The 15,430-nt window shown below is 38.0% G+C and overlaps 1 protein-coding gene across 1 annotated transcript in view; it reads right to left on the bottom strand.

Annotated features, from left to right (window-relative positions):
* Nucleotides 1-2,111: 2,111 nt before the first annotated feature.
* LOC124146372 (ubiquitin conjugation factor E4 A-like) overlaps nt 2,112-15,430 on the bottom strand; it is a 38,567-nt gene continuing 25,248 nt past the window's right edge. Inside the window, exons 14-19 of the mRNA XM_046516636.2 lie at nt 14,820-15,012; nt 13,006-13,119; nt 9,309-9,560; nt 8,403-8,654; nt 7,394-7,551; nt 2,112-6,375 (exon numbers count right to left, since the gene is read on the bottom strand). Coding sequence (XP_046372592.2) covers nt 6,252-6,375; nt 7,394-7,551; nt 8,403-8,654; nt 9,309-9,560; nt 13,006-13,119; nt 14,820-15,012 — 1,093 coding nt within the window. The 3' untranslated portion in view covers nt 2,112-6,251. The remainder of the gene's footprint in view (nt 6,376-7,393; nt 7,552-8,402; nt 8,655-9,308; nt 9,561-13,005; nt 13,120-14,819; nt 15,013-15,430) is intronic.

Raw genomic sequence — 15,430 nt, 5'->3', positions numbered from 1 at the left:
ACTCATGAAATATTAACTATTGTTATCGAATTCAATAGTTTTTAATGCAAAATGTTGATCTCTTTGGTTCTGTCCTTTCAACGCCAGATTGTTTCCTGTTATCATTCAACCAGTGCAAATACACATGTGACTTTTATACCTTTCATTGTGTTATGCTCTCGAATGACCAAGAAGTGTAAAGATGGTTGGATCCCCTGCAACAACAAACCTTGTGTTTCAACGAAGCTGTCGAACGTTTTGTTTGTTGTTTAATGCCGCACTCAGCAATATTCCAGCTGTATAATGGCGGTCTGTAAATAAATTGAGTCGTCTGTTACGGCAAGCATGGGTTGCTGAAGACTTATTCTAACCCGGAGCTTCACGCGTAGAACGTAAACGTGCTCTTCATGAGGAATACCACTGTTGAGAACTCAGCGTTTGGTGACAAACGGTTGTGCTGCAAACAGGAATGACGCAAAACTAAGTCCCCGACATTTTAATGTTCATCGCAACACAATATCACATCTTTGGGGACGTAGGTGTAATCTACAGCAGGGCAACACTCACAGAGTTGCCACAGGCCGGTCGTCCACCAGTGACGTCACATTAACAAGACAACTCTATTCGGTTATCAATGCATGCATTACTCAGCGGCGTCAGTATGGGGCTGGAAGTGTAATGGCATGGGGTGGCATCACAATCCATGGGAGAAATTAATTACAATTATGACTTTGAGGGTTCCGGAATGGTAAATAGATTATGCACTTAACATTGAGGGTGGTCTAGATATTGAATTTGAATTTGTTCATCCTCGTTTTACTGTTATGTTCTATGAAGGTTCTTAGACAATTGGTATCATCTGATCTAGTAGGTGGCATAGCAATACAGTGAAACCTGGTTAGTCTGGACCCGCTTATCCGTACCATGTTAATCTGCAAACCATCCTTACCGGCGAGTATCAGTGGGAACCGCTGGGAACGTGTACATATATGAGACAGAAACTGTCAATACCCTGGATGCGTTAACCCAGATATTTGTTAATCTGAATATCAGTTTGGATGCTACCATCAGGATTCTTGGTGTCTCATTGTATATTTGTTTGTGTCAATAACAGAATTAACACCACATTCATTAATATTCCATTTACAGGTTAATAATTGAATCTGAATCAGACAGTCCAGTGACTGATATTGGTAGCAATGATCCCCGCTGTCGGGGAAGAAGACAACTGTTCAACCAAGTCACTGAGCATGAACAATCGATCCTGTTACGGTCATTGCAGGTTGCTGTGAATCAATTATAACCGGGAAACTTGCAATTTCTTTTGTAATGAAAGTGTGTGAATATTGTATACTGTAATACCTCCATAATCAAGGTGAGTGAGTGAGTGCGTTATGTTTAAAGTCGCTTTGAACAGTATTTCAGTTATATCATGGTGTGTCTGCTTGATGAGGGATGAAAGCACGATGAATCACGTCCTTGACGTTTAACACTCACGAGAATCTCATGTGCACAGTTTCGGTGCTGACAAACAAAGAAACATCAAATGGTTGAATCTGGAATTCGAAAACCACGATGACAGGTTTCTGGCCTGCCTAAGGGACACAACTCTGCACAGTGAAGTGGCACCAGTTAGCAAAGGACAAGGTGTGACTTAGGCCCTTTTTCAAATTTGATGTTTCCAAATAGGCCAGCAGGGCGCTTATCCAACTTATCGTCCTTTCTGGATTAACGAATTATGTTAATGTTTCCATCGACATATATATAGATGTTGCCAACAACTGTCCCAGTTAGACAATGGAGTCCCAACTAATATTTGTTTGTTTGTTGCTTAACGCTGCGCTCAGCAATATTCCAGCTATGTGACAGCAGTCAGTAAGTAATCGAGTCTGGACCAGACAATCCAGTGATTGACATCATGAGCATCGATCTACACAATTGGGATACAATGACATGCATCAACCAAGTCATCAAGGCTGACAACCCGATCCTGTTAGTCGCCTCTTACGACAAGCATAGTCGCCTTGTACAGCATACATGGGTTGCTGAAGACTCTTTCTACCCCGAATCTTCACCGGTCCCCAACTTATCGGACAAAGTTACAATGCAATGTCATCACATGAATAGTAAAGTGATCTTCCCATTCTGTTTATTGTTGATTTGTTTACAGTAAGGTACATTACTTGACTTATCTTTCTATAACCATCAACACAACAATTAATAACATCATGTCTCACTGGCAAACACCTTCAGTTACATATTTAACTAGCAAGCATATTTCATTATAATTCAATGTCATACACTCATCACATACTAGATAAAGTCACAATTACATTAACAATCCTAACAATCAAACAATCAGAAGTAGATTATAAAAATACCTGTATTAACCACATAATCTACTCAAAAGAAGTTAAGAACCACCCAATCGTTTCACATTACTATAGTTAATCTGAAATGCAATGACACATTAGTAATATGAAAGAATCAGGTGGCTCTGAACTTCTTTTGAGTAGTAAACTTTATGAAGCAGGCCCAGAACCATATTCTATCTGCCTACAAGTCTCCTAACCACAATTACATGAATTATAGCCTCTCCTTCCCTCTTACAGAAACAAACGAAGCCATAATGTCCTGAATAGCATCATTCTGAGGCGACTTACAAAAGCTCAATATTATGCTAATCATTGATTAGTTAGAGGACTTCAAAGAAAATACCTTGATCACTGTTGTTCATGACTGACTGTATAGCCTTAACATTGATATTCTGGGTATTACAAGCTCAGCTTGATTACAGTACATCATCATACCCTGCAGCTTTGACATTGACATCCTCAGTAGCAAATCCTAAGCCTCCTCATCAGTGGCTTAACCTCATCACTGTTAATTCCACTATGTGGAGCCATGGAAATGTCTCATGTATCAGCAATGGAAAAGACCCCAAACCTGTACATAATAAATCTTTGTCATTGTGCACTTGAGCTCCTCCTACAAGTTCCCTCCACTATGTTTTCAGGGCAAAGAAAGGTTTGCGAGCTACTATGATAAATATTTCTATAAAGCATCTTTCAGTTCCACACTGTTCAGCCTGCCCTTACACTCCTGTACATATCACCAAAACGTATGTACCTATCATACCCACTCATGCACATATCATACCCACTCATGCACATATCATACACACTCATGTACATATCATACACACTCCTGTACATATCATACACACTCATGTACATATCATTATACACTCCTGTACATATCATACACACTCCTGTACATATCATACACACTCATGTACATATCATTATACACTCCTGTACATATCATACACACTCATGCACATATCATACACACTCATGTACATATCATTATACACTCCTGTACATATCATACACACTCATGCACATATCATACACACTCATGTACATATCATACACACTCATGTACATATCATACACACTCATGTACATATCATTATACACTCCTGTACATATCATTATACACTCCTGTACATATCATACACACTCATGTACATATCATTATACACTCCTGTACATATCATACACACTCATGCACATATCATACACACTCATGTACATATCATACACACTCATGTACATATCATTATACACTCCTGTACCTATCATACACACTCCTGTACATATCATACACACTCATGTACATATCATTATACACTCCTGTACATATCATACACACTCATGTACATATCATACACACTCATGTACATATCATTATACACTCCTGTACATATCATACACACTCATGTACATATCATACACACTCATGTACATATCATTATACACTCCTTTACATATCATACACACTCATGTACATATCATACACTCATGCACATATCATACACACTCATGTACATATCATACACACTCATGTACATATCATTATACACTCCTGTACATATCATACACACTCATGTACATATCATTATACACTCCTGTACATATCATACACACTCATGTACATATCATACACACTCATGTACATATCATTATACACTCCTTTACATATCATACACACTCCTGTACCTATCATACACACTCATGTACATATCATACACACTCATGTACATATCATTATACGCTCCTGTACCTATCACACACACTCATATACATGTCATTATACACTCCTGTACCTATCATACACACTCATATACATGTCATTATACACTCCTGTACCTATCATTATACACTGCTGTACATATCATACTCACTCATGTACATATCATTATACACTCCTGTACCTATCATACACACTCACATACATATCATACACACTCATGTACATATCATACACACTCATGTACATATCATACACACTCATGTACATATCATACACACTCCTGTACCTATCATATACACTCACGTACATGTCATTATACTCTCCTGTACATATCATTATACACTCACGTACATATCATTATACACTCATATACATATCATCATACACTCCTGTATCTATCATTATACATGTACACTCATGTACACATCGTTATACACTCCTGTATCTAACATTATACACTCATTTACATATCATTATACTCTCATGTACACATCGTTATATACTCTTGTACATATCATTATACACACTTGTACATATCATTATACACTGTAAGTCTTGTACATATCATTACACAATCATGTACATGTCGTTATACACTCAAGTAATATCATTATACAGTTTATACAGCTATGGATTCTAAATACATATAAACAACAACATGATTGCAAAGTCACAGTTCTCATGAGTCCTGATGATCTTGATAAAGAAAACATGGAGGTTTAATTAATCATTGCATTATAACAATAAGTGGGGATAATGTTTGATTTTACTTTCAGATCGATCAGGGTCACAGTGACCTGATAGTGCATCCTCACCTGGTGGTGGTAGTACAGGGTCACTATGACCTTACATGTACTCTGATGGTGGTGGTACAGGGTCACTTTGACCTCACATGTACTCTCATTGTGGTACAAGGTCACCATGACCTCGCAAGTACTCTCAGGGTGGTGGTACAGGGTCACTATGACCTCGCAAGTACTCTCATGGTGGTACAGGGTCACTATGACCTCACATGTACTCTCATGGTGGTACAGGGTCACTATGACCTCACATGTACTCTCATGGTGGTACAGGGTCACTATGACCTCACATGTACTCTCATGGTGGTACAGGGTCACTATGACCTCACATGTACTCTCATGGTGGTGGTACTGGGTCACCATGTTTCAATGCCTTGGTTGGACAACATGATAGGTCAAACATCGTACAACAATCATATTACGCCACATCAGTCCCCAACAATAATCTGCAGTTACCACCCCACCCCTACTTGGATATTTTTTATCTACTTTTTACATAACTAGTAACAGTGATCATCTACAAAATAAGGCCATGATAAATTTAAGGCTAAAAAACAATAGGCACCACCCGCATCATCATTAAGTCCGGGCATGTTTCGTTTTTATTTCAATTTTAAAAGAAAAAAATCTTTAAGTATTCCACGTCTCGAACACACAACCCCAGCAGTGAAATGCGATAATACTTAAGATCAACATGACATCGCCAATATTATTGGAAACTAAATCTGGTTACATACTAGCTTGAACAAGTAAAAAAAACCACCACAGCCTTTTTTTAGCCTAATATTAGGTTTTCATCACTGACAGTCTCAATACAAGAGACCCTACCCATATCATTCTTCATCATCTCAAAGCACCTACAGACAAGGAAAATCACTGTGTGGTCCAGTCTGTTCCCTTCTTGCCTTAATTCTTGAAATACACCATAGACATAGCCCTCCTTAACATTCAAGCCTCAGTACAATACCTTCCATTTATTGTTGGTGTACATAGATGCCTTGGACTGTTTGTTAAAAAAATATATTATAACATTTTGATAAATGAATGATTAACATATTGTGGCCTGAACTATCTATAGCCAACATATTGATGACATTAACATTACTGTGTACCTGAAACATGATTGCACATTCACCTATAACATGATGACAACTAAAGATTTATTCCATTGGACCAAACACAAAATGATGGACACAGTTTCCATGAGAGTTCAGTGATGTAGCTGTCTCCTGAATTCAGTTGGGGAATTTATCCAAATATCACAAATCCCCATCTGATGAAGTGATCTTCACCTTGGGGAAGGTCTGTCAGGTTCCAGCGGTAGAGTCTGATCCTGATCACATCGTAACATGCAACTGTTTCATATCTTGTGTGCTATGACTTTCCTGCTTTGGACTTTGTTTCTGCTATCCATGCATGTATCTTTGCCTTTAGTTCTACCTGAGGTTCAACCATCTCTAAGCTCAAAGGGGATCTGTTGAATGGATCCGACTGATCGCTGAAAGAAGAAGCAAATAGTGTCATGGCACTGTAGCTCACCTGGAAAGTAGTCAACAGTTAAGGATTTCAACTAAGATAGCCACATAACAAAAATTAGAGTCACTGGCCAATGTGAAAATCGGAATTGAACATCTTGAACAAATTCAGGTGCCATCATTGGTGAGAAAAAGCATGTGAAGTTTCAGCTTCATTGGGCAAAGGCTTCTGAGGACATGATGTTAACACAACGAAAAATTGCATTTTGAGAAAAATTAAGAGCATGGTCAAAGTGCAAAGGTCAAAGTCCAAAGGTCGAAGTGCAAAGGCCAATTCAAAGTAAAAATTTGAAGAAGAAAAATGAAAACGGATGATGTGTTTTGAGCCCCTCTAGTTACTACACTGTCTGCACAAACACCAAATTTCACTACAGCTTGTACAACAAGGACTTAGTAATGGCAATAAGAAGCTTTTGGTGATTCATATTGTTGATGTGCAACTAAAACATCACAAAAAACAGAATACACACATTGAGCCCCACCCACTACAAATTACACATGTACCAAATTTCATAACATTTCAAACTATAATGACCTAGTTACAGCCATAAATAACTTTTGCAATATGGCTGCAATGGTATATACATCTTCATAAAACATCATCTTGACAAGAGCAACATGTTCATTATGTTAACATGTAGCTTTGAGGCATGAATTATTTAAGGGATGTTTTTTCTTATGGTTTCGTTTAATGCTGCACAGTGAAATATTCAGCTACATGACAGCCAACTAAATCTCGACCAAATAATACCAGTGATTGATATCGTGAGCAACGATTCACAGGGTTGGAGTATGATGATGAGCATGGATCACCATGGGCATGATGGGGGGGAAGCTGGTGATTTTTTTGAATGGATGGTCAGGCTCAGTGATTGCATAACCTCATCCCAACAAAATAATAATAATAATAATTCCTGGATTGTCTTGGGGATCTAGAACTAATTACTTACAGGCCATCGTCACAAGGACTGGCAGACTCACCTGAGTATATGCCTGGAGATGGTGGATTTGTCTACAATGTTCTTGGAGGAGGGAAGCAGGACAGGATCTTTCATCAGAGTTCCCATGATTGGGTCCAAGAACTCCTCAGGAACATCTGCTAGGAGCTCCTCTTCCTCACGCAGACTGTCAGCCAAGCCCTGCAAACATGGGGAAAACATATTATGTACACTGTTGTAGCCATGGGAACACATGATATCACATACACTGTTGTAGCCATGGGGTAACATATCACATACACTGTTGTAGCCATGGGAAAACATCATATCACATTCACTGTTGTAGCCATGGAAAAAACATGATATCACATACACTGCTGCAGCCATGGGAAAACATGATATCACAAACACAACTGTAGCCATTGGAAAACATCATATCACATACACAACTGTAGCCATGGGAAAACATGGTATCACATACACAACTGTAGCCATGGGAAAACATCATATCACATACACAACTGTAGCCATGGGAACACATGGTATCACATACACTGCTGTAGCAATGGGAAGAAAATGATATTTCATACACTGTTGTAGCCATGGGAACACATGGTATCACATACACTGCTGTAGCCATGGGAAAATATGATATTTCATACACTGCTGTAGCCAAGGGAAAGCATGATATCACATACACTGTTGTGGCCATGGGAAAATATGATATTTCATTCACTGCTGTAACCAAGGGAAAGCATGATATCACATACACTGTTGTAGCCATGGGAACACATGGTATCACATAGACTGCTGTAGCCATGGGAAAACATGACATCACATATACACACTGTTAAGCCATGGTGAAACATTGAATTTTGAAGCAATGGTGAAACATGACATCACAAAGGGGGTGTTATAGCCATGTCCTGGAAATGGGAAATCCTGACATCATGACAGTAACCTGAAGCTGAGTACAGGTATTGGTAAAGTAGGCCACTTGGGCTGAACTGGTTCCTGAGTTCAGAAACAAAAGCCTAAAATCTAAAACTTACTCTGATCTTGTCCTCCAGACCAAGGAAGTCGCTCATGACCTGTGGCATTGTGCTGATCTTCTGCAGGACTTGTACAGCCTTGGCAAACAGTTCGGGGGAGTAGGACCTCTGGTCACCTGACACTGCCTGGCAGAACATCTCACTCTCCCCCAAGTTCAGGTAAATCTTAGTGATGTCTTGCACGATCTGCTGAGGCTTGAACTCATACTCATTCTTGTCCTTTACATTGAAATTTCTCTGCTTGGGACCAACCTGCATTTCAGGAAAAAAATGAAATAAATTCCTATTCATTAATTTGTTGAGTGAGGGAGTTGGTTTAAATGCCACTTTGAACAGTAGTCCAGTTATATGTGGGAGGAAAGCCCAAGGTGATGCAGGTCTCAGACAATAACCACTTTGGTGAAATCCATGAGCATGGGAATGGTGCTGACAAGCCTAGAAACATAATCGGCGAGCTGGGATTCTAACCAACGATCATAGGTTTCTGGCGTACCCAAGGGAGGCAACTGTTGCGTCTTAGATGACTGGGCAACCCGTGACCCCTCCTATTAATTGAGGAAACTAGATAAAGTATTCATGTCACAGTTTGTACCATCACGCTAGAGATGAACTATTGCTGATGTGGCTCTAAAATTTAACTCACTTACTCACACTTTACAGTTTGTAAAAAGTGTCATAATTCGACATTTAATACCACTTTATAAAAAGTAACTGAGTCTAACATAACCTGAAACAATCACTGTTTCCATAGATGTTATAAAACAGAGGTTTCCAGAGGTTCTTAAAGCATTGAGAACACCACCATTTATAAGGAATAAATACATGAGAGCGTTTACAGAATTAGTATCTTGTTTGGGACACTGGGACTGTTCTGAGGCTGTGTTACACTGTTGTACATTTGCTCACCAGATGCAAGAGAAAGTAGTTGAGCATGCCTGCGATCCTGTCGACTAGCATGGAGTGGCAGAAGATGGACTGGATCTCCCGCGTCAGCAGTTCCAGGGCGTGGATGGTGTAGTTGGCCATGACGTTGTGGTAGCGAGCCAGCATCCCCAGGTGGCGGAAGTTGTTATCCGTCTCCTGTCGCTGTCGCGGTTCCAGGTTGTTCCAGTCCCCGCGCTCCTTCTCCTGTTGCTTCTCCTTGATCTGGCTCATGTACTGGAACAACCATCACAGAGTTGGTTTAAGGTGAGGTGAAAAGTTTGGTGCAAAGAGAGATGAAATGTTTGGTTTAAGGTGAGGTGAAACAGGGGTTAAAGGACACGTGAAATGTTTGGTTTAAGGTGAGGTGAAATGTTTGGTTTAAGGTGAGGTGAAATGTTTGGTGCAAAGAGAGGTGAAATGTTTGGTTTAAGGAGAGATGAAATGTTTGGTTTAAGGTGAGGGGAAATGTTTGGATTAAGATGAGGTGAAATGTTTGGTTTAAGGTGAGTGAAATTTTGGTTTAAGGTGAGGTGAAATGTTTGGTTTAAGGAGAGGTGAAATGGAGGTATGTGTACTTGCATGCATGTGTGTTCGTGTTCTCAATGATGGTGGCTTCATAGTGTTAGCCAACTGAGATACCATGCCTTAGTTCAACAACAATATCCCACATTATTATCGGCATTATTGAGTGATTTCCTTTGACTGTATCTCACACACGTTTGAGATGTTCAAGACTGCATGAAATAAATTTGAATGTACTCGCTTCTTTCTGAATTTTGACAGAATAAAGTGAATATTATGTAGGCCCTGCATTTAAATATAATCGCATCTTTCTGAATTTTGACAGAATGTCACAAATATTACATATGTCATGCTTTTCAAATGGAAGTGGTTATTTGTGTTGACTTGTGAAAAGCCTAGCAGACGATCTCTGTTTATCAAAACGATCTCTATTTATTAAAAGAAAAACTCCACTTCTTTTTATTTCTTCAAGCCCACTGCTATAAATTCTAATAAAGTTACTGCAGACAACGAACAAGGAAAACAGCCTGTATTGCCGAGTGCTAGTGCTGACATTGAAATTGGAAAATTCTCTAAGAAGTGAAAATTGAATACAGACACCAATGACACATGCATAGTACAGATGAACTTATCTAAACTTAAATCAATATGAGGCATTCCCAGTAAATGGCCTCTTCTACAAATTGGGTTTACCGTATTCGACGTAACAAGCGCCCCACTCTTATAAGCGCCCACGGCAATATTTGCTGATATACTGGCTAGTAAACAATCCTAATTAGCACCCCTTCCGATTGATCAATGTACACAAGACTTATTTATTTGCATATATGCACACTCGAGTTTTATGCACCCTTAATTATGGGCAATTAAATTCTGGAAAAATATATCTGTCGTAAATAAACATTTCAGGCTGTCACCATAAACCATGAAATTTATCTTTCAACTCTGTTTTTTTCTCTCACCAAAATAATATTCTAATAAGAGCCCCATATCTCTAATTTTGAGAGCGCCCTGGGCGCTTAATACGTTGAATACGGTATATGTGACAAGGATAAAAAAAATGATTTTTTGCAAAATTTGCAAAGAATATATAAGTTGCAAAGGATGGAAAAATAAAAAAATTCTGCTATGGTTCAAGGTGTTTCAGAACCAGCAACTTTGAAACAGGTGAGCTCAAACAAAATTCTCAAGATTTAATACCTCACAGAATAAGATTCCAGTCTAACATTTGTCTAAGGCTGATCCTCTGAGGCATTTAATAATGATGATTTAGCACATTAATTAAAGGCCATATATTTCAAAAGCTGGAAATGTCGTCAGGGTCATTTTCAACCCTCAGGGGATCATAACTCTATAATCAATCGGTAAACGGTGGATCAGGTGGGAATGATTGGGATAATTACACCTCCATATGATACAGCCTGATCAGTTTAAATTTCTCAGCTTGACGAGTGGAGACCGATTGAAGTTTCTTAGCCAAACTCTGAGTGGACCGCTTGTTAAGTACCTAACATGACACACAAGCCTCACAATTTTCTCATCAAATACATGTAAAAATTGATAGTAATAAGTTCAGATTTCTTGATTCAACTGAAATTACTAGCCAAAAAGATTTAAAGTAATTTCCAAAATGATTGAAATGTAGGATTATGATATGGTACTTTACTTAACATGCTTAAAGGAAAAGAGTTAATAGATTCCAATTGAATTTTTCAACCGTTTTATATTTGAACTGTAGAGTGGGCATTTTGATCGCAGAAAGTTGGATATGTCTGCTAACTGTATTACCATATTTTCTTAGTGCACACTTTAAAAAAACCAAAACAGCTGTGTAGAAGGGGATGCACATTATACACGCCATTTTTAAAAATGTTCTTTCTCCCAAACATAAAGATATTGTATCACTTTATATCTGGACTTATGTTTCTAATCTATTTCATTAAATCTATTCAAAATTTATTTCAATATTGTTTAAATTAATATCGGCGAAATCGTGTGTGAAGTGATCGTTAGATCTCAGCGTTTTCTAAAGCAACCATGGTCAGATTACCGCTATTGACACTTGAAATGAACTTCAGTTGACAGAGAATGGAAATATATATCATAAATGCCATACTTTGACGATTCTATGTCAACATATAATTCTCGCCATCACGAGCGCAGGAGCCTTGACATTAACTGGCCAAATTGTTGAATGCGGAAAAAAATATCCAGCAAAAGCGATCAGCTGCACTGACGTGCTACGCTTATGGTTATTATTATTTTAAATATATATAGTAGAAGCTACAACTAAAATAACATGATATTGGAATATATTATTCCTTATAAATAATACTTTTACATACAATTTTTTCCGATCATTGCATCAAAATTCTTTCAAGTTATATCATTAGGTAAGTTTGACCCAGTAATTGGTAGATTCCAAGAAAACATGTACGGCTGATTGCTGTTTCCAGCTTAGTTTACGAGAATATACACATGGTAATCTTAATCTCTGCATGTAAAACAATGCCTAGCAGAACAGAAAATACAATTTAACGGAAATCAACATGTCTCAATCTCAATCTCATGTCTCAATCTTAATCTCAAATTTCAAATTTGTACTGACCAAGTTTTTTATCACTCCTTTGTTTACCTGAAGGGGTTTGGTGTAATTTTTTTCTGAGCATAATACTATAAAAAAGAGGTTTTCCAAAATACTTAATCTCCTAGAGGGAGATGCGCATTATACTTGGTAATTATACTTGGAAACTAGATTGATAATGGTGATCGTCTTCATATTTCAATCATGACAAGTAGCACAGGAACTATTTGCCAGCAGAGGATAATTGACAATAAAGGTAGAAATTGACTGGATCAAATACATGGCACTTATCAGACCAGACTATGATATGTAGTTATGGAAAACATGTGATTGTGTCTCCTGGTGGCAAAAATAGGAATATTGATTATATCATAATTGATAACATGTTCAAGAACCAAGGTAATTATGCCTATTTCAAGAAATAACTAAAGGCCTAATTCATAAGCTGTGTTTAATTACAAAAGTGATCGAAGCCATTATTCAGAGGATGTTGAGCATTAATAAGACATTTTTTATCTTTTGATTAAAAAAACTAATCTTGGAATTCTGTCATCACATAACAGATTGTTTTACCTGTAATGCCTCATCGAGAAGAAAGATAGCATCATTAATAAGCAGGTTCACAAATCTCAAGAAGAGTGGAGGGTCAGTGTCCTCGATGTGGGCTTCGGCCATCACTGACAATTCCTGGAACAGAAAAAGATAAAGTTTTACATCATCCTCGATTACCCAGGACAATAAATACAGTATATACCCCGATACAAGACCCACGATACAATACATTTGATTTACAACCACTGTATCGCAATGCATATACCATGTACACACTACATTTAAAATTGTTGATGTAAAAACATGTGAAAAATAACAGAAACTGTACCACCAGCTCACACATATTCTCTAGCATTTCTTGGTTGTCTATAAACAGCCTAATATAATAATCTTCACAATGCCGTCTTCCCCTTATTATTTCTGCCCTACAATATCCTATCTTCATTCTCTGAAATTTAACAACAAACGATTCAGGGTTGCAAAAACAAAGAACATCAAACTTAAGAAAAAACAGTAATGTATCAGGATACACATCGTATCGTGACCCTTCTGTATCGTTACACATTTAACAATAAATCTCCTTTCCGCAATGATTAATACCCTGGATCCATTTGAAACAACAGATTCAGGGCTTGAAAAATGCACTTGTCTGCTTATATTGACAAGTGGCAGCATGTGCAGGGTGAGAAAGAAGTGAAGAAACGCTCGTCCTACCGGGGAGGCACATATTCTTCAATCTTATAAATTCATCACTAATCGTTTACAATAAAATATGCAATAAAATATAAAATAAAATGAAAAAGAGTGTTTGCGCAGGTCTCAAAACTATTTTGCCGGAGGCATTATATTTTTATTAGTTTTGGTGTAAGTGACTCGTTACTGAATATTCTCAAAAGTCAAAGCAAAAGTGAATGACTTTGTGAGGGTGATGGCTGTTATTATTAGGGAATGGTAGGGTTGACAAGACAAAAACATGATTTGATTACCAAACAGGGCAAAAAATGAATTGAAAAGAAACAGTATGACTGTTAAAAACAAAAAATGAAATGTTCATGGCGGAGTGCTTTTGAATGGGCAGAGATGAAGATGGCCCTGACTGTGAATTATTTTGTACTGTGTCGTAAATATCCTCAACTCAAAGCTTAAATGCAGAAAGTGGTAATAATAATTGAGAAAATGAAACTGTATAAAATTGAATTTGTGGCTCATTCAAACCTCACTGCAAATTAAGCTATGGTGGTGAATCGGTCCAGGGCATATATCATAAAAGAAATGAGATAAAATCTCAAATCAGTTGGTCCTAAGACAAAAACTTCCCTAACGGTATGGAAGCCAATGCCTAGAAGCCTTTGTATTCATAGATACATGAAGAATCTATCATATTTTGTGGGGAAAAGACAACAAAATTCTTGAAATGTGTGCTTATGTTCAAACTTTACTTGGCCTAATGTTATAAGAAAGCTCAAAATCACGGTGTCTGAAATTCCAGGGGACAAGACAGGAAAATGGAAGACAGTAAATGTAAACATAACTGCTGATGTCTAATATGTTTTTTCCTATTCATTTGGCATTTTTTATCATCCAACACTCCTTCAACACTTGATTAGTTTATATATTTTAAAAGAAAAGGGCACTTTGTTTCACTCGGTGTATGTAGACTACTCAAAATAAATTAAAGACCATCCAATTCTTTCATATTACTTTAGTTAATCTGTCATGTAAAACAAAACTTCCATTGAATAAAGACAGACATTGACAGAAAAATTGGACATGCAAGTTATTTTGGCCACAAACAAATTGCCACATAAAAAGAAGAAAGTAGATATGTGCCCCACCTTAATGGCTTGCCTGTGTAAGTCTATCTCCCAGATGTACTCCAGCACTTGGTACATGGGGCGGCGGTAGTTGAACTTCTGCTCGAACTCCACACTCTGCCCTGTCATCTCGATACTGACGAACACATGAAGCAACGTTGTGGAGAGCTGGGCAACCTGGGGGTGCTTCACAAACAGCTGGTCTCGGTGGAAACTAGTAACAGAAACAGTTTTGTTTCAACAAGCTGATCACACAAGGAGCTATGTTACACGCACAGTCTTAAGACTGTGTAGAACCAGTCGGCGACTGAAGCCATTAGTCTGTGACTTCAGCCACTCGTCTGAAGCGTTTAAACTATGAACAATACATGATCTTTTCATAATCAAAACAAAAACGCTTGGGGGTATTGGAAGACCAGACATCTGGACAATTTACTAGCAGGTAACATGTTCCTGCAGTCAAGTAAAGTGAGAGAGTGAGTATGGTTTTATGCCGCTTTTAGCAATATTCCAGCAATATTGTATTTCACACATTGTACCCATGTCGGGAATCGAACCCGGGTCTTCAGCATGACGCGCAAACACTTTAACCACTAGGCCATCCGACCGCCCCAAACAAGTTAAGAGAATGT

Source organism: Haliotis rufescens, unplaced genomic scaffold (genome assembly GCF_023055435.1).
Source record: "Haliotis rufescens isolate VD_foot unplaced genomic scaffold, xgHalRufe1.0.p SCAF_11, whole genome shotgun sequence".
Taxonomy (NCBI): domain Eukaryota; kingdom Metazoa; phylum Mollusca; class Gastropoda; order Lepetellida; family Haliotidae; genus Haliotis; species Haliotis rufescens.
Note: the sequence above shows the minus strand (reverse complement) of the source record. Positions and strands in the feature narration are given on the sequence as shown.